Source organism: Engystomops pustulosus, chromosome 3 (genome assembly GCF_040894005.1).
Source record: "Engystomops pustulosus chromosome 3, aEngPut4.maternal, whole genome shotgun sequence".
In the NCBI taxonomy this organism is placed as follows: Eukaryota; Metazoa; Chordata; class Amphibia; order Anura; family Leptodactylidae; genus Engystomops; species Engystomops pustulosus.
This window is the reverse complement of record NC_092413.1, coordinates 173,285,893-173,310,520: the sequence shown is the minus strand read 5'-3', so window position 1 is coordinate 173,310,520 and position 24,628 is coordinate 173,285,893. Positions and strand designations below refer to the sequence as shown.

General features: G+C 41.0%; 1 protein-coding gene across 2 annotated transcripts in view; it reads left to right on the top strand.

The window, feature by feature from the left end:
* Positions 1 to 7,018: 7,018 nt before the first annotated feature.
* Positions 7,019 to 24,628, top strand: part of RHBDD1 (rhomboid domain containing 1) — a 42,570-nt gene continuing 24,960 nt past the window's right edge. The window contains exons 1-3 of one of the 2 annotated variants that reach the window (XM_072143047.1): positions 7,019 to 7,132; positions 21,383 to 21,879; positions 23,455 to 23,587. In XM_072143047.1, the coding sequence (XP_071999148.1) occupies positions 21,447 to 21,879; positions 23,455 to 23,587 (566 nt within the window). In that variant the 5' untranslated portion in view covers positions 7,019 to 7,132; positions 21,383 to 21,446. Of the gene's footprint in view, positions 7,133 to 13,989; positions 14,154 to 21,382; positions 21,880 to 23,454; positions 23,588 to 24,628 lie in introns of those variants that run through there. The other variant, XM_072143048.1, reaches the window with a different exon arrangement.

Below are 24,628 nucleotides of genomic sequence, written 5' to 3'. Positions count from 1 at the left end.
TAACTTGGAAGTTACAATATTCTTAGAGGAGGGTACTAGTTTATTTACAATTAGCTACAGGTTGACTGAATTTAACATGAAACACATGCAATACTTTGCTGTAACACTTACATTAGACACAGTCATGCTTGTCCGCACTGCATTAGTCTATGAAAAGTTTCAATCACAGTTAGGCTGCATTTACACAACTGTTGTGGGGACAGAAAACGCAAGACGGCCCACATGTGTGGCACCGTACCATAGAAAACCCCATTAAAATATTCTTTTTAGCCAGTTTGGTACTCTTATCACTTTTTTCTGCACCACTATGTCCCAAATGTTTCTCAGCCTTTTAAAACGGTTGACATCAGTATTACAAGGTAGGGTTAAACTCTCAGACCAACTAAAGAAGTAGTGAAAGCGTTGCAGCCTTTATGAGAAGAGATGAAAGGACCCAACATTCCCATCCTGGTTTGGGTTCTCCTCCTGGCCAATCATAGCCATGCTAGTTGTCTACATCCAGATTGGCTGTTCAGCTGCCAGTTCGCCAATACACCCCAGTCATGAGACCAAATTCCAAATGGGAATGTCAGGTCAACTCATCTCTAATTATGAGTGTTACTATTTCAGACTTCAGGCTGGTTAATACTTATAATACAAAAGCAATTCTTAGTATAGAAGCCAACAAACCAGAGCCTTCCTTTCAGCTGGATCAGTGGACCTTGTGTATAAGTTTCAATACATATATGTGTTACAATCATATACTGGATAGGTTACATCACTGCTAACTCAATGTGGCTTATTTACTAAGGGTCACGTAACGAACTTTCGTCGGACTGTTCACGGTTTTCAGGATTTGTGCAGCTTTGGCAGGTATTTAACAGGGGTTTGCGCTGGGATTGTGTTGCACGTGATCGGATTTTGGCGCAGCTGCGCTGGCTTTCAGAGGTCGGGGGCCGTGCCGTCGGACTATCCGACTGATTCGGACTAAGCGTCGGATTTAACTTTCAAATTATAATGCACATACATGCACCAGGAGGAAGAAGGTGAACTCCAGCGGACCTGAGTGGGGGAAGCGACACATGCAGGATTTCGGGCACAGTGCCTTACCGCTGGACAATGCAACTTCGTGAACTCCGTGGGACCGGGTAAATAAACGTGCCCCAGTGTGTTACAAAATAAAACTCCCATTAGATATAATTGGAAATCATTGAGTCTGATCACCTTAGTGAGCCCCCCCCCCCCTTCAGTGTCTATAAATGGAAACTATAACTATCTGCCTGGGAAGGAATGTTATTTATTGTGACCAATCAAATCTTCTGTTTATCACCACTGTTACAAAGGTGCTGGTTGGATAATAAGCTTTGCCCCATCACAAGGCGAGCTGATAAAACCCCTTGTGGGTGCAAAGTTCTCTATCTTTCTCCTGGGTCTATGTCTGAGGCCAGCTGTCTAGACACACAGCCTACAACTAAGGCCTGCAGGTCACGGAATTCAAACCAGAACCTGTCTTGGAGTACTGCATAGCATCTACTTATCTCCTGAAGCTACCTATACCAGGCTGTGAGCAACCTATGATGAACACAATCCAACCAGCCACCTTGAACCAGTTGAACTATTCTCTGCTGTTGTTGCCAATGCCGTGTTATGGAATAAAAGGAACTGTAAGTTTATGGTTGACATCCCCTGTCTCCGCGTGATCTATGCTTGAAGCTGCCTAACATCAAGGGCAACCCACTTACCACCTACCCAGGGATCTCTACTCCTATGCCTGCAGCCTCTCCCTCTTTTCTTGTAAATCCACTTGTTGGATACCTGCACGCCGTGAAAGAGGCCCGTTCCTCTGGTACCCAGTGACCGTGAGCCAGCCACTCAGTCTGCCATTCCGGTACCAAAGAGAATCCAGCTGCCCTCAGGTCCAAAATGGCTAGGCCCCAGTGGGGAATGTTGCAGATACTAAGGTCATGCCTAAGATTTAGGCTATTTTGACACTTAAGGGCGAATATACGGCAGTGCGTTAGAGAGGAGGAGGGGAGGGCAGCGCTCTCCATAACGATGCACGGTCCCTGGCCGTACACACGGGTAAGAAAGGGCATGTTCTATTTTTTCCCTGTACACAGTACAGTATGGGTACCTCCGACGGGACGCTATTGCCATCTTTGGGGAGTTTTATTTGGCCGTAGGGGCCTTATTTTGACATTAGTATCATTTATACAGTATATATCTGGTCGCTATTTTTTGGGGTAGAAATGACGTTATTGGTATTCTCATAGAAAAAAATATAGTAACCTGTAATTTAAATTAATACTGTAGCGATATTATCATAATATAATACATGTTACTCTCATTTACAACTTTCTGACAATTTCCAGGATAATATAAAAATTATTTAACCAGTTCTCCTTCATTGCTATTTTATACAGCTTAGAGAAAAAAAATCTCAATTCTTTAATTGCAGCAGTTACTGTAATAAAAACATGATACTTTCCAGGCTGCCATGTGTAGTGTTTAAGTAGCTAATAGAGAGAATATTACACATGCAATGCACTACTAAGACCATTAAATTACCTAATAGAGGCAATAAAAATAGTTCTTCAGGAAATCCCTTTTTGGAAACCTTTTAGATTGCTAGCCTCTTCCAGACTTGCAGCTTTAATAAATAAAGAAAATGTCTTAGCCCTCATTTAAACCAGAACATCATAGGAACATTATAAAGAGTTTCTAAATATAGTCCTATACAAAAAGGGTATGGACATGTAGGACTAGTCTACTAGTGCGATGTTGGCCTAATTGTAAATTGTTTTCTCTTACACTCCCAACATGGTCAGACTTCATGTCTCTGAGCTGGCACTTGGCCATATTCCATATTGCTCGGTTTTAGGCCCATCCATATAGCCCATCCTAGAAGTGATAACTGAACAGTCTGGTTAATTTGTTACTGACACGTAATATAAATTATATAAACCAAACTACATGTCAAAAACTGATGCAGTGGATAAGCCCAAAGAAATCAGAATTTTTATTAATCCTATTTGTACTGTACCTTATTCTTATGGAATGGTCAATGTAAAAGCAACAGTGATTTTCCTTTTTTATTACTATATTTGCAATAGTTGATCTATACATCTTTCGTTCTATAGAACTGGAAGGCACTTGGATAATACAATAGAATATAAGGATATCACCTGGAGTCTATATTCCACATTTTTAGCAGGAAAAATCTATAGGACATGTCCTATCTTTTAACGGAATATGGCGCCAGGTCCTATGGAGAGGGGCGGGGGTGAGTGGCGCTCATCCCCTGCTGCTCTTCCCGGCGCCGATGTACATCAGGTAAATGTAGCCTATATAAAACATATGGTGGAATGCGGCTTACTGATATGTAAAGTGAAGCCACCTACCTTTTACCTCATCAGTCAGACATTCCTGTCCATAAAATGGCTGTAAGATGGAGGATCATGTGATGTCTAAGTGCCCATGACCAGTTGCCAGATAGAGATCACATGACCGTCCATCTGTGGCCATTTTATGGATGGGAATGTTTGACTGATGAGGTAAAAGACAGGAGGCTTCACTTTACATATCAGTAAGCCACAATCTCACCCTATGTTCTCTAATAAAGCTGCCCGACTTCGTTTAGAAAGCAGAGAATTACAAAATTACATGAGGTCAAGTGGCAAACCCCTTTAAGTTTTGGCCAAGAAATGGACCCCATTTATTAATCATGACACAATTTATAAAATATGTCCAGTAACCAAATGGGATTTATAGAAAATGAACAGGACTATCTTTATAAGGGGCATATACACCACAGCATGTCTTAAAATGTGCCCTTCTTTTTATTGAGTCCAAACAGGATCAACAAACCTTCTCATTTGCCCTTAGAGATTGTGCGCTCTGTCATTGGCTTGTACTTAGCTTTCTGAGAAAACCCTAGCAGGGGGACAAGCTGTATGATCCATTCATTCTAGCTTAGGGTTTTCAATGTCACAGCCCTTTAACAGATGGATAAAGTAGTGAGATATGCATTTAAAAGGAAGACCTTTCTTTTTTCTACAAAAGAAAATTACTTTAATGTGTCAAAGAGTCATAACCCAAATTTCCATATTCACCAATGGTGCAACCCCGGAATATTTGGCACTGAGATTCTGGAAAGCAAAATCATTTTATGATCAATTTTTTCTTTGAAATGCTGCAATTGTAGCTATTGAATTATGAGCTGTGGACACTGTTGTAAATGTTATGATCTTTAAGAACGGCATGAGTCACCATCAGATAAGGCCACCCAAACCACCCTTATGAAGAAATTCCTTAAATTGAATGAATTACCCACACTCACTACAACACAAGTCATTATGTTCTCAGATACATTCCATAGTAAGAGCTCCCAAAACCTCCCTCTATAGAGAGATCTTGTACCTATAGACTTATATAGACTTTACAGCAAAGAAGTTGGGCAAATAGATCTGCACAGAACAATGCATTATTATTTTACAATGCAGAACCAATTCAGACAGGCATATTTACCATCTGCAAGTGGTCTGTTTGTACTATGGGCTGCTTACAGAAAGCATGTGATGTCATTGGGGAGCAATGATCTTGGGGAAAATGGCTTTTCAAATTATGGGGGACAAATACAAATCTTATAAGACATTACATAGTGAAAACATAGTCATACGGAACAATAGGAGTGGAGGTCTTGCTCACAAGAGTTTACATTCTATGAGGAAGAGGAGGGGGCTGAACAAGAGCTATAATGTGTGTGTATAATGGTCCAGCCATTATTTATAAAAATTCTGCTGCTTGAGTCATCAGCCGACCTCTTATATATTAGAAAACCCTTCTTCAAGAATGCTAGCACAGCTGAAAATAGTTTGACTGATTAAACCAGCTTGAGGGTACAGTGACACGTTGTAGTTAAAACTGCATCACAGGTGGTTTTCGATGTAGATTTGTTAATTCAGCAGGAGAAAGACATTTGTGGAACAGGTGAATGCCATTTGTGGAACAGGTTTCCCCTTCAAAATCAAATTCACCCGTTCAGTTCACAAAACTGCACCTAAAACCACCTCAAAGTTGATTGTGATGCAGCTGTAACTGCAACGTGTAATCGCAGCCACAAAACTGACCTAACTTTGAGCTGGTTGAGAATTTAGAGCATCGCATTTGTTTGTTCTGTGAAACTCTCACAATGGCCAGAAAAAACTACTGTCATGTGAAACACGACAGTCTATTTTTGTTCTTAGATATGAAGGCCATGTGACAAATTGCCAAGAACCTGAAGATTTTCTACAACGGTGTGTGTTCTACTCCCTTCAGGGTAGAAAGAGAAGTGGGAGGCCCCACTGCACAACTAAGCAACAAGACAAATACATTAGAGTCTCTAGTTTGAGTAACCGACGCCTCACAGGTCCTGAACTGGCAGCTTCATTAAATAGTAGCCGCCAAATGCCAGTGTCAACCTCTACATTGAAGAGGCGACTCCAAGATGCCGGCCTTCAGGGTAAAGTGGCAAAGAAAAAGCCATATCTGAGACTGGCTAATAAAAGGAAAAGAGTAATATGGGCAAAAGAATAGACATTGGACAGAGGAAGATTGGGGAAAAAGTGTTATGTACAGACAAATCTAAGTTTGAGGTGTTTGGATCACACAGAAGAACATTTGTGAGAGGAAGGCTATCACTCCATTTCGCAATGCCATGACCTACCCTGTGGACAGCACTTGATTGGAGCCAATTTCATCATACAACAGAACAATGACCCAAAGCACACCTCCAAGTTATGCATGAACTATTTAGGGAGAAAGCAGGCGGCTGGTATTCTACCCTAGTCACCAGATTTCAACCCCATTGAGATGTTGTGGAAGCAACAGGGTGACCCCAAACTTTTGAGCAGTAGTGTATATGATTTTTTTTTAAACATTTGGGGATATTGAACTGGATTTTAATGTTGTCCTCAGGCCTTCTTCTACTGTCCTATCATATGTGAGAATGTAAACAAGCATTTCAGTGTGGCAATAAGGCTCCAGACGGTCATCACATGGGCACAACATGCCTATTGGTCACCATGACAGCTGCAAGCCTAGTTGTCATTTGGCAACATCAAAGTCTGTTCGAGGCAGACTGTGATAGCGCAGCAGTGCATTCACAGATTAAACCCCGATGGTTCAAGGAACCTAAAGGGCCTGACATAATTGTAAAAAAAAACCCTAATCACCCCCTTTTCCCAGAACACATAGAGTGACATAATAATTGTGGTTGTAAGGGGTGCAGGGGGAGGAAGATAAACAATTAATTACCATACTGCATGGGCAGAGACTTGTCTGTTTGCTCTGCCGACACACACTGTATGATGGGGAGGTGGTGCCGTCTGATGATGGGAAGCTGATGGTATACAGCTATAACTATAGGGATGGTATACAGCTATAAGTATATGGAAAGCTGATGGTATACAGTTATAACTATAGGGATGGTATTCAGCTATAACTATAGGGAAAGCTGATGGTATGCAGCTATAACTATAGGGATGGTATACAGCTATAACTATAGGGGTGGTATGCAGCTATAACTATAGGGATGGTATACAGCTATAACTATAGGGATGGTATGCAGCTATAACTATAGGGATGGTATTCAGCTGTAACTATAGGGATGGTATACAGCTATAACTATAGGGATGGTATACAGTTTTAACTATAGGGATGGTATACAGCTATAACTATAGGGATGGTATACAGCTATAACTATAGGTATGGTATTCAGCTGTAACTATAGGGATGGTATACAGCTATAACTATAGGGATGGTATACAGTTTTAACTATAGGGATGGTATACAGCTATAACTATAGGGATTGTATACAACTATAGGGAAAGCTGATGGTATACAGCTATAAGTATAGGAAAAAGTTGATGGTATACAGCTATAACTACAGCTGTAAGTATGGGGTATATAGATATGTAATCACACGATATGACAGTATCTGAGGAGGAGGGAGGAGTTACATAAGGCAAGGGAGGGGGTGTGTACTGCTGAGGGGGGAGGGGCTGCAAAGGCAGGAGGATTGTGGGAAATGTAGTATTTAGCTGCGACAGGACTTTTCAAGACCCGGAAGCAGCAGGATATAAACAAACAGCACACTGAGCTACAGCTCCCTGTAAGTAACAAGCAATATGCTGTAATCTCATTTACTAATGAAAAACTAAGTGACAAGTGACACGTAAGGTTTGCAAAGCTTGAACGTGTGCCGCAAAGCATGATGGGACATGTAGTCCTCACTGCTGTTCCCTGACAAGTACATCTGGCAATAAAACTTATACGTTTAGCAGCAATATGGCATTACAGGAGAGCATGTAGAGACGCAGGGTACCATTCCTGCCTCATCATTGTACATATCCTCCACACTGACCCCCTGCCTGCAGATACAGCGCCCCTCTGACCACCAGGCTGTGCAGGTCACTGCAGCTGGTATCATTCACTTGGATAAAGATGTAATTGAGTTGTAGTTCGCTGTACCTGAGGTGCAACTTCTGAAGAGATGATAAAGGAGCCGCCCTCCTGAATTTATAGTGTGGCCCCTTATTCATCAGTCAGTCGGTCGGCGTGCAATACATAGACAGGCATCTTCTGTACCTCTAGGCCGCACATTTATTTACCTTGTCTGCTCTCTCACATGGTCCAGAACAAGGAAAACCTCAGCAGGGATAATTTTATTGCTTGACAGACACCTAAGGATGATGCCGCATGTCGCGTTTTTGAATGTTTACCATGTGTTTAGCTGCTTTTAATCAGTTTCGCAGCTGCCTACACTGGTACAAAGCAGATAAACTGGTAAAAAGCAGCCAAACGCAATGGTATTCAAAAACGCACTGAAAATGCATACTTTAAAACAGTCCAAAAACGCAACGTGTGGCATCAACCTAAGGGTGGTGGCACACGTCGCGTTTTGGGCCGCTTTTAGTAGTGCTTTTTTAGATCGTTAAGAAAACGCATGCGTTTTTAATTAAGATAACTGTTAAAACTGGTTGCATTTTTTACAATCTGAAAACGCACAACTAAAAACATCCAAAAACAGCCTAAAAAGCCACGTGTGCCACCACCCTAAGGCCGGCGGCACATGTGGCCGTTTTTAACCCGTTTTTGGCCCGTTTTTAAGCAGTCTGTTAAAAAACGCATGCGTTTTTGAAAACTCATCCATTTTTGACTGGTTTTACCAATTATCTTAATTAAAACGGATTCAAAACGGATGCATTTCCAAAACCTCATGTGTTTTTAACGGACTGCTTAAAAACGGCCCCAAAACGGGTTCATAAGGCCACATGTGCCGCCGTCCTAAGAAAAGGCTTCTTACACAGCTATGAACATTTCCTAAATTATGGCTCCTTCACGGAAATAATGCTGGAAGTTCTTTGCAATTCAGTAGTAAATAAGGGATTTCACAGCGTTTGATCTTTTGGAACATATAGTATGACATGTACGTAACAGTATCATGTGCCATATGGAGACATGCTAGTGAGGATATCACACTGTATAGTAATGACCATGTGTGATGGTCAGAGGTAGGTAACATCTGGTAAATGCTTGTTTTACCTACAAAGATTGAAGGCATTTTCCTAATTTTTTCTATGATCGTTACTGTCGTAAAAGTTACAGGAATTGCTACCAAATAGTTTTTTGCCTCTGTACGTTCTTTGTGGTCATCCACTTTTTTTATTGTTATTGTCTGTAGAGCAGGTTATTGGGAATTTCACCTTTGTACAACTAACCTCTGGAACAAAGTATGGCTTGAGGTAAAACTAAAAACAGAAGGCCAGTGCCGTGAGAAAAACCGGACTAACCTGCCCCACAACTCCAGATGGTCAATATTGTCCACCCTTACCTGTTGTTTCCTTCACTAGAATAAGTCATCATTTTGTATCTCCGACCTTTGGTATTTTGTTAGTTGGGTAGAAAGGGGTTTGATTGATTTTTAGCTTTTACATCATTTTTTGTGGCCAACAAGAAATGACAAAAGTTCACATGGATGTATTTGCATCCAAAAATCGCATGGTTTCCAAAATTGTCCAAGTAGTCGCCTCTTTTCTTATAAAGGCTAAAGGCACAAGCAGAAAGGGGAATTGGGCTTCACATCTTGACAGATAAAAAGCATTTCCTGTTTTGCACCTCCTGCAAGTGCTCTGGGAGGGTCTTCCTGCCTGAAGAGCTTTCTTCTATTTGAATTGTGCTGCTTCACAGCCTCTCCCCTCTTAGAGTAGTCATTGGGGGATATTCATATGTCTTTATTCAAAGCATTTTGCATCAGTTTGTTCTGGGCTTTTCTGACCCGAACACCATTTTGGGTGTGTCTGAGTAGGTAGGGAGGGTGTTCAGGCGGGCAGGGGTGTGATCGCCTGGCCTGGCACATTCACTCCAGTCTCTGCCTATAGCAAAACACTTCACCAGTTCTGATCTGGTCTATAGGGCCGAACTAGCGGAGTTTGTGCCCACATCCACGAAGAGACTGGATCCTCTTAGTGGATACGATTGCTGGACTGCCAGCAGGGGGAATTTTAAGAGAGAATACTTACAGAAATCACTCATCAGAGGGGAGCGGCTGTGTGACAGATCATTGCATAAAGCTCTTCAGACTGAGAAACACCAGGACAATCAAAAGTATTTGTTGTCCTTACAAGATGCCAATGTAGTATATGTTCTCCTAAACAAGTCAAACATATAACATATATTATCAGAGGGGGACGGCGCAAGAAGGAACAAAGTAGTAAGGTCCGTCAAAAAAACCACCAAGAACAACAGTCATACAGATAATGATGTTCCTCTGCTTCTACGCTCCACTCTTCAATGAGGTAATCATAGATTCCAAGACGAAAAAAAAATATATACATATACAGTACCTCTTTCGCTGCACTCACAAATCACAGATGGAAGTGCATATCACGATTTAATCTCCACATCTTACTCAGTTCTCCGGCCAGGGAACTCCAATGGAGTAGCGACGAGATCTCGTGTGACCGCTAGGTCTTCCGACTGGAAACAACCACTGGTTCAGTATTGGTTCCGCTTTCTCCTGGTCCGTTCAGATCTTACACTCAGAGGAGGAAGAAAAGAAGATCGCGATAGTGCACTAAAGTTTTGCAAGATTCAGGAAATGTATTTCTTATATTATACTCACAAAACATAGGAGTTAAAAAGCTCTTTCAAAACATATAAAATGCACGCTCATGCCCGACTCCGAGTTTCGCCAGGTACGGCTTCTTCCGGAAGAAGCCGTACAAGCCGGCACAAATGCGTTTTTTCATGAAGTGTAATTTGTTACGCAGAAAACAAGTCCTAACACAGCTCTTTACGTGTAAAAAAAAAAAAAAAAAGTTATGGATTTTTGATGGCCTATGGCCTGGATCTACGAGTATGTGCCCCTGGTTTGTCATGATGGATTTTGATGGTAGATTTCCTTTTAACATTTTAATGACATCATCATTTAACTGCTGTCACATCCGCACACAGCTGTTTTTTGTATCAAAATTATGCAAAACCTCATTATAGGTCAGTGAGGTTGAAAGTATAGCTGTGCTGTGGTGTCCTTCACAGTATAGATTGCTTGTGCTTTACTTGTTTCCATTGCATACATAGTGTAGACATATTTGGCATGACCATGAACAGGAGACAAGAGACAGACATTTTACTATAAAATAGTATTTTTTATATACAGATAAGATTCAAGGGAAATTGTAAGGTAGGGTATTAAATGGCAAGTGACAAGTAAAACACCTCCTCTAAGGTATGTCTAATTGGGAGAAAAATGTCAGGAATGTTGGCACATGCGTCATTCAGCTACGTTCTTAATATGAGCTATTGAGCTTTTCAGAACTGGCCACTGGGCAGCCATGAGACTGGGCGGCCATGCCTGGGATGTGACAGTAGGGCCAAGGTGAAAGGAATGCATAGGTGAACATTTATCATCTCATGTAGTAGGGCTGAATTTATCATTAACTATTCTATTATAGGATTTTTTTCGTAAAAGTTAAAGCAATATTTAGAAGCAACTTTTACACATTACCTGAAAATGAGTTTTGGACCTCGTACTGCCACCTTGTTAAACTAACAGGTGACTACTAGGACCCCTTTCTAGTGACCTGCTTAACATAAACTTATCCATGAACCTCTGCTAATGAGCAGTGACATAACGTAACAGTAAGAGCTAACAGCCTGGCTGTTCCTGCATCTGTCCTAAATGAGCTGTTTTCAAGCAGTTTAACGCCTGAAATGCCACCATCTGATAATAAGTCAGATCAAGGAAATCTGTCACCACCACAGCCCCTGGCAAAGCGATGACGGGATGCTGTGGGGTGCCTCCAGGTCTGCTAACTACGGAAGCCTCATAGACATACTACGGGTCTTATAGACATACTACGGGTCTCATAGACATACTACGGGTCTTATAGACATACTACAGGTCTCATAGACATACTACAGGTCTCATAGACATACTACAGGTCTCATAGACATACTACAGGTCTCATAGACATACTACGGGTCTCATAGACATACTACGGGTCTCATAGACATACTATGGAAGCCCCATAGACATACTATGGAAGCCCCATAGACATACTATGGGTCTCATAGACTACTATGGGTCTCATAGACATACTATGGGTCTCATAGACAGACTACAGGTCTCATAGACAGACTACAGGTCTTATAGACAGACTACAGGTCTCATAGACAGACTACAGGTCTCATAGACAGACTACAGGTCTCATAGACAGACTACGGGTCTCACAGACAAACTACGGGTCTCACAGACATACTACGGGTCTCACAGACATACTACGGGTCTCACAGACATACTACGGGTCTCACAGACATACTACGGGTCTCATAGACATACTACGGGTCTCATAGACATACTATGGAAGCCCCATAGACATACTATGGGTCGCATAGACATACTATGGGTCGCATAGACATACTATGGGTCTCATAGACATACTATGGGTCTCATAGACAGACTACAGGTCTCATAGACATACTACAGAAGCCTCATAGACATACTGTGGGTCTCATAGACATACTACAGGTCTCATAGACATACTACGGGTCTCATAGACATACTATGGGTCTCATAGACATACTACGGGTCTCATAGACATACTACAGAAGCCTCATAGACATACTACAGAAGCCTCGTAGACATATTACGGGTCTCGTAGACATACTACGGGTCTCATAGACATACTACAGAAGCCTCATAGACATACTACAGAAGCCTCATAGACATACTACGGGTCTCATAGACATACTACGGGTCTCAAAAATTGACCGCTTACGGATGTCATCCGCATGCTTTACTTTTTAGTGCGGATCCTTAAAAATTTCACATGGTTTGGACATTTGTGAAAAATAACAAACGTGAACAAACCCATAGAAATCAATGGGTCAGTATGCTATCCGCAAAAAAAAAAAAAAAAGGATAGCATATTGATGTAAAAAACGTGCACCTATTTAGCAACTATATTAATATAAAAATACCAGTGGGTATTAAAAAATTATAATCTTTATTGAATTTATATATACAAATAAAAATATCAATCAGCAGATTCACATGATGGTGGTAGTGAAACCATCACAAAAGGACATTACATTTACCATGGGAACATAGTACAGGGAACAGAGGTAAGGGAATCTCATACCCAAATTAGGGGAAATCTTATTTAGCTGCCAAATACATTAGGTTCTTATGCATATAACAAAAGATATAACTCATAAATATACAGGGAGATGACAAAATAAAGTGCTAGTGCATTAATAGTCTCTTGTAGAAATCAACCAGAGAATACAAAGTGCTAGTGCATATCAAACCAATTTACCATATCCCTCACTAATGCATCCATGTTTATCAAATTCCATATGCATCGCTTACCCCTAAATGTCTGCAGGACCCTGATTGCACCACAGACAAGGAACTCCCCCGCTAAAAAACGCCCTGTCTAAATGAACTCTAAAACCGACAATACTGCTGTACAGAAGTATTGCTGTGTATTATAAAAGCGTTCAGGACTGTATTGTTCTTAAACATCACCCTTCTTTTTTACCTAAGGTGGTCCACTGTCAACAGGAGATCGCCTTCTCTATTTCTGTCCAAATCCCTCCTCTAATAGAGAGAGTACCATTCCCTTGATGTACGTAGAGGTATACTCCAGTACTTGCAGAAGACTAGTGAGTTTAGAGCCCCTGACCATCCCTTGCTTCAATTCCAGGGAATAAATAGGGGTAAGGCTGCTAGCAAAATGATGATAGCCCGATGGATCAGGAGCACTATTCCCTCCTTCTGTGAGATCAGAGAGCTTCCAGTCCCTGAAGGAGTCAAAACCCTTTCTACGTGGGCAGTCATGGTTTCTTGGGCTGAACAGGCATCTGCTTCCTTAGACCAAATTTGAAGGGCTGCTACATTGGCGAACCCTTGTAGATTCTTCCGCCTTTATAAGTTGGATGTAACCTCCGCTTATCATTTGGTCATAAAGTGTTATCATCTGCGGTCCCTCCATAGGATGATATATCTGGTATTCCTCCTGTGGTGTCGCTGTGGAGGCGTAGGGGGAAGATGAATATTAGACAGCGGTAATTGGATTTCTCTTTTAGCCTCCACAGCAGCATGCTTTTTCCTGGCCTATTTTGTAGATATATAATTCTGATGTTATATTGTATTTCTGGCTGGAAAATATTTGTGTTGATATATCTGTACAAATTGCCTAAGTTCAAATAAAAACTGTTGCGTTTGCATCCCAACTAAGGTTCTCTGAAACTAAACTAGTAAAGAGGGGCTACTTTTAAAGGGTTCCTGTCCTTGTTTCCCTCCACAGGAGGGTGCCGCTGTGAAGGCTTAAAGGGAAATCCAAATTTTCATCTTTTATCCCTCATAAAAACAATCCCTATTAATGCTCTTAGAATTTAGGATTTTATTAAGTTATAGTTCTCTGAATATTGCAACAGCAGGGGCGTAACTTGATGGCGTGCAGAGGGTGCGGTCACAACTGGACCCACAAGGTTTAGGCGGGCCCATAAGGTGTCACTTTCCCATATGAGAAGGCCAGTACTATAAACCATACGTTATATTCAGGGGCCTGGCACAAACCTTGCTTTGGGGCCCATCAGCTCTAGGATACGGTACTGGGAAACAGGTAATAATAATTCCTTTATTTATATAGCGCACGCAGATTACGCAGCGCTGCACAGAGCTTGTCACATCAGTCCCTGTCCCCATGGGGCTCACAATCTAATCAACCTACCAGTATGTTTTGGAGTGTGGGAGGCAGCGGAAACCCACACAAACACAGAGAGAACATACAAACTCTTTGCAGATGTTGACCCTGGAACTTAAACCCAGGACCCCAGTACTGCAGGGCTGTAGTGCTAACCACTAAGCCACCGTGCTACCCTAGGTGGTAAAGCATTAGAAAACCTGTTCAGAATTGGTATCTCCTTAATAGCCTACAGAATAATATTCAGCATGTTTTCTATTCGAAAAACTGCATAAATGTTTTTTTTTTTTTTTTGTAAATTCTTTTTTTTGTATATTAAGGGAACAGTGAAATAAGAAATAAGTGAAATCTAGGAGTGGGCATATGGCAAACACATTAAAATAACATCCTGCATATTTCCTTGGTATATGGGAGTAAGTTACTGGGTACACATTGAAAATAAAGGGTAAAAGTTAGATGGGAGGTTATACAATTATTTAAATACATTGTTAGCATTATTTTTACCCTAACAATGAAACTAATTGGGTTGTACAAATCTTACCACCAAGAACCAGCCCTTGTATGTCCATGTCAGATGAGAAAGTTATGTCTTGTGGGAATCAGAATGGAACATGCTACTTACCTACCTCTACTGTATAGAGAGGAACAATTTTGTGTACAGGACTGATCTGTGAACCCAGTTTTGGAGAACCACTGAAGCATTTTGTTGTCTTTTTTCTTCAATTAATTTTGATTAGGCTTATAAAAATTCAGGCGCGTGGCAGCTGAGGTTATTCATAAATAGCTACTCTAAGCTTGACCTTAAAATTTGTGTATTTCGGAGGCAGCAGCAAAGTTCTGAACCTCATTGTACAGTATAGGAGAAGAATGTGTCATGCGTCTCAATGGAACCTTGTGCTGTCTATGAAGTGCAGTTTTCATTAGTGCAAAATGAACGTATTGTTCTTCATTTCTAAATCTGTTTACAAATTCATGTGCCCGTCTTGTATTATAGTTCATTTGGAGGGAAACAATCTTTATTGGATGAAAAATTGTCAAAGGTATAATACACATACAGTCTGTCTTAAACAAAGTTGCTGTGCAATTGAATGAACTCTGCTTTCTCATTTAGAACTCTGGCTAGGGATAGACTGCCCCAAGTGTGTTTTTGGCACCACTGACACATACCTAAATCTCATGATGAATCTTTCTCTTGAAATCCCCACACCCATTCAAACAATATGGCCTCTGGAAGTTTAGATGTGAAGAATAGCCAAAGGGACATATGAGTTATATAATTATGGAAATGCTCTTCATAAACCCCACATTGTTTTACTGACCGTACAAAGAACAACCATAAGTTGACCTTTTATGGTTCAACGAAGTGCAAATTTAACACAGATACAAGCATTATTTTACTGTCCAGGCTGTAAAATTATGGAACATGTTCCCAATTGCCAGAAAGAGTCAGGGATTAATTGTCTACAGGGGATCAAATTGGGCTAATAAATGTAAGGCTAGATGCACAGGACACTTAAAACCTGCCATATGCCACCCACTTTTTGAACAGATGGTACATGGCTGCTCTAAGTGCTCTAAATTTTAATGGATCGATGCCCATGGCTATTATTTTAATGCACCGTGCAACTTTTCCGTTATCCGGTAGAGCATGTCCTAGTGACAGGAGTTTTTTACTGTGCGATAAAGTCTCCACCGGCATGAAAGTTCGCTGGCTTTACCGAATACACATGAACGTGCCCCTTGCCAGCCCACTCCGCTGTCAGCCACGCCCCTTTCACACCCATCCACAACCAATTGCCGTGAAGGTGGCATAAAGGGGGAAATAATCACAGTTTCCAGAACGTCTCTAAACCATCTGTTTTTTCACAGCCCAGTTTGGCAAAGTTGTTTTTTGTAAGGAGCTGTAAAAGGTCAGACGTGAAGTTGGTTTTGTAAGTGACTATTTAAAGTGAACCTGTCACCAGAAATGTCATTTTTAACTGGTGACAGGTTCCAATAGCCTATGCTATGCAGATTTTAAAAATGTCTTTCTCAGCATTCTGAATCATTTCAGTAGTATAGACAAGTGTAATTCACATTACCTGGCTCCCTGTCTGCAGCGTGTGGTGAGTCCCCAACTGCAACCTATGTGTGTGTATGTGCTCCCTCACAACACCCCACTTCCTGCCATGTGCAGAGGGGGGATAGGAAAAATACATGAGGAGACACAGGCACATACAGGCTGCAGCTGCCCCACCCCTGGGACTCACCACATGCTGCTGGCAGGGAACCAGATAATGTGAATTAAACTTTTTTTTATAAGCTACTGAAATGACTGAGAATACTAACAAAGGTATTGTTAAAATCTGCATCGCATAAGCTATTGGAACCTGTCACCAGCTAAAAATGACATTCCTGGTGACCGCTCACTTTAATGCATCTGTCTGTTCCCTGGTGCTCCAGTAGTCCCCGGATGTCATGATCTATACATGAGACTGCAGAGATAGACAGCAGTGGTCACATGGTCATAGCACAACAAATACATTTGGGGGAGATTTATCAGAAGTCTTGTAGAGCAGAACTATTCTAGTTGCCCATGGCAACCAATCAGAGCTCAGCTTTCATCTTCCCACAGCTGTTTATAAAACTAAAGCTGAGCTCTGATTGGTTTCCATGGGCAACTAGAACGGTTTTACCTCAGGAAGTTATGATGAATCTCCCCCATTATTTGTGTGTAAACATGGATAGAAATATATAGTAAAAGAATAAAGAGGATGTGCTATTAACAATATTTATCCCCTATCCACAGGACCCCAGACAATCAGCAGAATGGTTGGGGGTTTAGACTCTTTGTTCAGGGCCTTCTGGGTTTTCGGCTGCACTGAAAGCCAATCCAGAGGTCCCAGAGAAGTCAATGTAGCACAGGATGGGTCCTGTGTTCTTTTGACTTATATGGGATTTCCTTTTGGCTAATAGGATGGCAGATAGCCAGGAGTCCAGCTCCTGAAGCTCCTGTTTGGCTATAATGTTGTGATGTGCCATTCAGAGCCGGTGACTGGCCTCAGTATAGATCTCTGCACAAACTACACATCATTGCTGAGGTCAGCCAGTGACAAGATGTGGGACTAGAGGTGATTGGTGAGGTCACTGCTTGGCTGAGTGGTTAGTCATGCGACAACCATGCGTTTCGGCCTAGTGTGAGCTACAGAAAACTCTAGCATTCAGTTGTGTGTATTTTGCTCCCTGTGGAAAGGGACAGCCTTGCTGCCGACACCGCGCAGCACCACACAGTAGTTTTTATTGTTCCATTTCTGGTGGGCAGATAAACAAATATCCAGTTCTCTGGTAGCATTTGTTTTGTGAATGAAAGAATGTGACTGTAAGTTTCTCCGCATTGCACATGTCAGAACAAAAAATGTTTTCTTTGACTTGTAGTACAGTCCCGCTAAATGGCACCGACTCCCTTGTTGCTCCCACCAGGGATGCAGATAGAATTTTAATGAAGCAATGTCAGCTGCTCTTGTCTCGCACAAATACCAGATGTTCTGTTCTGTAGAATAACCCCAAAGTCACATCTTCTATCCCTTTACTGCCGCTTCTCTTAGCACTGCTTGGCTGAGCTGTAAGCTGCTGTGCAAAGTGGAAAATAGGATACTGCAATGTTGCTCAAAGCTCCCTTTCGCTTAGCCAAAAGTTTGTCATTTTTCGTAACCTCCCATCTACTACCGAGACTCCAACTACAGTCGGCAAGAGTTCAACTACTCTTTTGGTGCTAGTTGGAAATAGACTTTATCATATCTACTTCGATACTCATTATTATTTTATATATTTTTTTTATTAATACATGAAATTTAGGACAAAAGCTAAAAATTATTCCTTGACTTATATCCTTGAATATTTTACTGCACCACAGGAAAGTCCAATACAAGAATACAATACAAGGATAGTACAATACTACAATATCCTGAATCAGTATCTTGCCATGGACCTTCCAGTGATCTGTGAATTACCAATGTAACACTCCTGTTATACTTTCCATAGTGATTTATTTTTAATGCAGTTTTTATGTTGCGCTGTGACAGAGGTAGGGTGGGCGTGCCAGGCGGGAGGTAGTTTCTGGGCCAAACATGTCTCCCTCGGTTAATAAACCAGACGGAGAGCAACACATTTGCGCTGGAGAAGGTAAGTACATGTTTATTTTTTCTTCCCCTTCAATATACTGCAAAAGGTTGTGCACAGGTTGCAATGTATACGCTCTGTCACATATGTCTGGCAGGTGGCGCACCAAATTCAAAGCTATAGTTGAGAATGTAGCCCAGCCCATGAACCACTTGATCCAAAACCAGAGGTAATACAAGCGACCAATTTAGGCATAGCAGGTGCCGGACAGTACAATATCAGAAATCTTTCATACCGAAAACAATTAAGCCTGCGGAAATAAGAAGAGAATAATAAAAATTTGATGCTTATTTAAAATTGATAGATTTACTCTCGCTGCCTTTTGTAACTTGAGTGTAAAAATTGCCATGGAACTGTAATGTACAAACCAATTTCCTATGAGATAAATAAAGTTGTGTAGTATGGTATCATTCGGAGACCAATTTTCATTCAGGAACTAATGGAATTTTCATTCAGGAATACTGAACTAATATAGGTCATCTGTTCGTCATGTGTTGGTTGGTGTAGAGAGCAGTTGCATGGAACATCTTGTCCCCTGCAGGACCATACAGAGACAACCCATTCATGTGTATAGGCAATGTGTAATGTTTCATTCCCCCTGTGGTGGTGCTGCAGTCAGACACTTGCTGCCAGGTTTCCCCAAAGATTACAGCTGAATACGTCCCATCAGGCAGATACTTTCTGATCAGTTTACAGCCGAGAGATCTCTTCTGACAGTCAGAAATTGTACAAAGCAAATAAATGCACTTCACAAACTGCAACATCTCCCAACAGATCAAGACTGGAGAACACCTGCCTCTTCCTGTGCCAGATACAAATTCCAGAGAGAGGCAGGGTACCGAACCCACGACACCATTGCCCGCACTCAACTCCTTGCATGTGTTAGACATGTTAATACAAGGGGTGACAGTTTTAATTTTTGTTGGTCTACATTGCCAAGATGTTTCCACATTCTAGTGTAGACCACAGATGAAGCAGCAGAAGATATTTCCTCTTATTATTATTGCATCAGCTCTTATGCAGACTATTTCAAAATTCATAATTTTTTTTCTGTAATCACTTTTCATTTCTTCCGTTTCCATTTTTAACTACCCATCTGAAAAAGTTTTTCTCTAAAAAATTGTACTTCCTAATAAAGGTATTTCATTTTTCATGCTGTGTACTGGGAAGCTGGAAAAAAATTCCAAATGCGGGGAAATTATAGAAAAAAAAACGTATTTGTTCATGAGGACACTTTTTGTCCTCACTTTTGAGGACACCAAATGACACCTCTCCTGTATCGTTTGGGTCTATTTAATCACGGCGAATCCAAATTTATATAGGTTGTATTAGGTTTTAAAAGATTTTTAAAAACACTCACTTCTTCCAACTTCATCGTACGGAGCTGTGTAAGGTGTCTTCTTCTGGATGAGCTGACGTTTTCATTGCTACCATTTTGGGGACTGAACAATCACTTTTTATTACAATTTTAATGTGTTCTAAATTGGGCACTATTTTCCGTTACTGGATTTGCTGCTAGGAATAATTGTATTTATATTTTGATCGGGGTTTTTGGGATGCAAGGATACCTAACATGTTTATGATTTTATATTAATTCAAGCGAAATGGGGTAGATTTTTTTTTTTTTACTTTTGTTTTTACTATTTTTAAGCCCCCTGGGGTACTCGTATTATGGCCCTGGAAGCTTGTATAGACCCCAGGCTGCCATGGGAATGGTTTGTCGAACCGATCCAAGATTGTGGAGCCCATGTGCCGCTCACGCAGCAGTTGAAAGGTTACGGCTCACGATCGGTGCCAGCATAATTCAGCACCCACCATGTGTGACGAGAGCTCAGCCTGTGACCCCTGTTTTTACATCCGACAGCATTATGACGTACATGTACATCATAAAGTATTAAGGGTTAATATATATTGCCATGAATAAGTCCATATCTTTAGATGTTTTATCTTCTAAAATAATCCTCAAACCAAAGCTACTTGCACTTGAACATTCTTGGGCCTCAACCAACAGACACTGGGGTTATTGGTGTACGAGATCGAAAAGATTGCCTGAGCCACAAACATCTTAGCATTGTACAGATACATTTATACAAACATGCTATTGCTATAGGTAAGATAATCCTTTGATTCTTTTGATCGGTTGTCTAGAGTTTGTAGATAGAGTTTTTTCTTATCTTGGAGATTCCCATTGAAATAGTTTTTTATGTCAGTTATGACAGTTATGCCATTTCCTCCATCCCTTAAGCCTATTCCTTTTATGCTATTCTTTGGGCTTTCAAAAGCATCAGCATAGTCATTCACAGCAGCCACAGGCGTCCCAGAACTGCATCTATATGACATTATCTGTGGATATTTCACATAGGACAGAGAATGGAAAACACCATTGGAACTGGTATAGGGGAAACCAAAAAAGTGTACTTACTCTGATCCAGCGGTGTTCTGGTCTCTGGCTCTTTGGTACTGCTGGCTGGACCAGAAGTGCTGGAGGTCACGGGACTTTCTCCGGTCTCCGTTAATATCTTCGGGCACATGGCCTTAGTACTTTTGCCCAGACAGCAGTGCTGAAGAAGGGGAGACTGCTGTTGGAACCAGACGACAGCGCTGGATTAGTACACATTTTTTGGTTGCCCAGGCTCCATTGTGTTTTTACCTGTGAAGCCCCTTTAAGGGGTTATCCTGTATCTTAAAGGAAATCTACCATCAAAATCAAACAGAACCAGGGGGGTAAATTTTCTTATATTCGCTATCCATACTGTGTGCTGCTACCCTGCAAATAAAGCGGGGGGGGGGGGGGGTGAGGACAGCCTGTGAAGCTACAGCATGGAGCAGCCCTGGTAGAGTCTTTTAGGCTCATTAGCATAATTTTAAATGTTGATTTTTTTTTTTTTGAAGGAACAAGGCCATGGATATCAAATATAGAAAAAGGACTCAACATTTATTGTAACGTGTATTCATTAATGTTAATGATCTAATCGCCTTTTATCTTTTAGATGCAGATCACCATGACCTGGTGATGTTTAGTTTTCTTATGTCTACCCTGGATGAAGCTTTACAATGCAGAGAAGACAAAGAGGAGTTAATACCGGGCTTCTATTATTATTTGCCCAACTTTATCAATTTGGGCTGAACAACATCCCCCCTGTGACGCTGGCAACGCTTGCACTAAATGTCTATCTTTTTTTAAACCCGTTGAAGAACCTGCATTACGTTTGCATTAGTGTAGAGGAAGGCTATCACAGGGGAGACTGGCAACGCTTGCTCCTGTCACCATTTCACCATGCTGATGACTGGCACCTGTACTTTAACATGGTGTCTCTGTTATGGAAGGGCTCCAAGCTAGAACAGTGGCTGGGAAGCGTTCTCTTTGCACTAATAATTGCAGTCTTCTCTCAGCTCATTGGAGTGGTGTATGTTCTCCTGGAACTAATCCTAGCAGAGTCCATGGATGATCCATCGTACAGGATGCAGTGTGCTGTGGGATTCTCAGGTATGTAGTGAGCATAGCCTTAGGGGGAATTCACTGTGCCATTATCCATCCATGGTCCTGTGGCACTGACCGATAATGCTGCTGGGGACGGGACTCCTTACATCATAGCAATCAATGCTTCGTCACTAAATGGCAGCGCAGAAATTGTAATCATGTTTACACTGTCAGCACTGCACTGCTGTTTAGTAATGAAGCAGGGACTCCTTACATCGTAGATTGCTATGATGTAAGGAGTCCTGTCCCCAGCAGTGATGATGGTCCGTGCCACAGGACTCTGCACGGTCAATGGTTCATGGACCGACATTCAACTGTTCTTATATATACAGTTAAGCTCAGTTAAAAAAAAGTAAAGAATGGAGGTTTAATGTGTCACTTAAAATCCCTTTGATATCAATGTAAATTGTATGTCATCCCTTATATTCCATGTAGGAAGGGATTTGTTGGCTTTTTTGGATTGAAAAAATGAAGGAGGCTGCAGTACTTTGCCTTCATTTGAAGTAAAAAAACGCATGGATAACGGATCCATGCCAAACTGACCGAAACGGATGACATAAAATTTACATTGTTATCGATGGGGTTTTTAATTGATACGTTAAACTTCCATTCTTAACTTTTTCAATGGAGGAAAGTAGTGGACTGTAGTGTGAATTTAGCCTAATATGGTATAATTATGCTTGTGTTATTTTAGCATATAAAAACATGAATATATATTTTGTCTCAGCTACAGTTTTGGGTTGCATTTGTTGGAGACCAGATATGTTTCCAAAATTTGTTATTAATCATTATACTTTTAGTTACGTATTAACTGCTGCCAGTGTATAAAAATTTTAGGTCATTTAAAGGGGGTGTCCACCTTCAGCAAATAGATATTGTTTAAGTAGAGAAAAACTGTACAATTTTTCCAATGTACTTTCTATATCAATTCCTTGCACTATTCTAGATCCCTGCCATTCACCAGGATTCTTTATTGTTTACTTCCTTTACATAAAAAGCTGTCCCTGGTCATGTGATATCACACAGGCGCATGGCTTGTTATATAACACATAGGTGTGATTATTCTCTCTGATATAATGAGCTGTGCACCTGTGTGACATCACATGACCATGGACCATTTTTTAAAATGAACCTCCTAAAGAATGACAGCAGGCGGAGCAATATCAACTATTTGTCTAAAGGGGACAACCCCTTAAAGAGCTGCTCCCTACTTTTCGGCCATCTTTACACAAACCCCCCAAAGACTTCATCTAAACTCAAATTCAAACTCAAAAGTATCATCCTTTCAGTAAAAAAAAGATGAGGGATTCTGGTCCCATAGTTTATTATGAAATTTGTGTCTCACTTTTGATATTAGGCATCTTTTCATGCTTATCATTGAAACTTTGCCTCTCATGTTTATAAGTTCCACAGTAGATATCAAATGGGTGCTCAAACTGTGCAACGTTTTCATGATCCCTTTGGGAACCAGTATTTTGACTTGTTTGGTGTCATACAGTCACACATGATTCTTTTTTCTGCGATTTGATGTGTGAGAATTTACTCTTATTCTAATCTTTTATTTTATATGCTTCATTTTAGGGGTTCTTTTTGCCTTAAAAGTTCTTAATAATTATTATTATCCTGGAGGGTCCACCAATGTATTTGGCATTCAAGTTCCTAACAAGTATGCTTGCTGGGCTGAGTTGGTTGCCATCCATTTACTATCACCAGGGTAAGTTCCTGCACAACATTCCTTTCCTTCTTTTTGTAATGTGTTACTGCACAAGAGGTAAGGCTAGGTTCACACCTTGCATTCGTGTATGCCAAGCTGTTGTCTGCTGTGTAAAAATCAGGATGGAAACATGACTTACCATCCTGCTGCCCCGGCATATACACAAAGCGGAGAGCACAGAACTTCGGCTTCAGGAGGGTGCGTAAAGGGGCACGGCGGACAGGGGGTGTTCCATGCCTTTATGATTTTGAAAATCCTGCAAACTTTTGTTTGCAGGTTTTTACGCAAAACTATTGCAGGTTGGTATGTCTGTATATACTGTATGTGTATCTGCTGTATGTGTGTATATGATGTATGGTGTGTATATACTGTGTGTACATGTGCATATGATATCTATATACTGCATGTCTGTGTGTATATACCACGTGTGCATTTATTGTGTGTATGACTGTGTATGCAGTGTATATGCTATAAGTATGCAGTGTATATATTCTGTATATATGTGTGTATATATGCTGTATATATGTGTGTATATATGCTGTATGTGTGTGTATATATGCTGTATGTGTGTGTATATATGCTGTATGTATGTGTGTATATACGCTGTATGTGTGTATATGTATGTATTTGTTCTAGGAGTTATAGGAGCTAAAACGGCAATAAACGGAGTAAAATTGTAAAGTAAGGGGGTTAAAATGATCTTTATTGTGAAAACATCACTCAGGGTTAAAATTTGAGAACCTTCTTGCATGGGCAAACTCCTTTAAGGAGTGTCTAGTTAAAGGGGCTCTCTGGGACTCATCATGGTTCTCATTGGTCCATCTCTCTGCTTGACACCTATTTGGAAGCAGCTCAGGATATTGCAGCTTCATCCTGACTAAGTGACGAGACGAAGCTGCATTATAGTGCGTTACTGAGCAGACAGCATGCAAATACAGTAGATGGACTAGTGTAAACCATGAAGAGTCCACAGCATCGGGCTAAGTGACAAGGTCTCTTCTATCCAAATCTGGATCCTGGAAGCCACTAGTATGATGGACA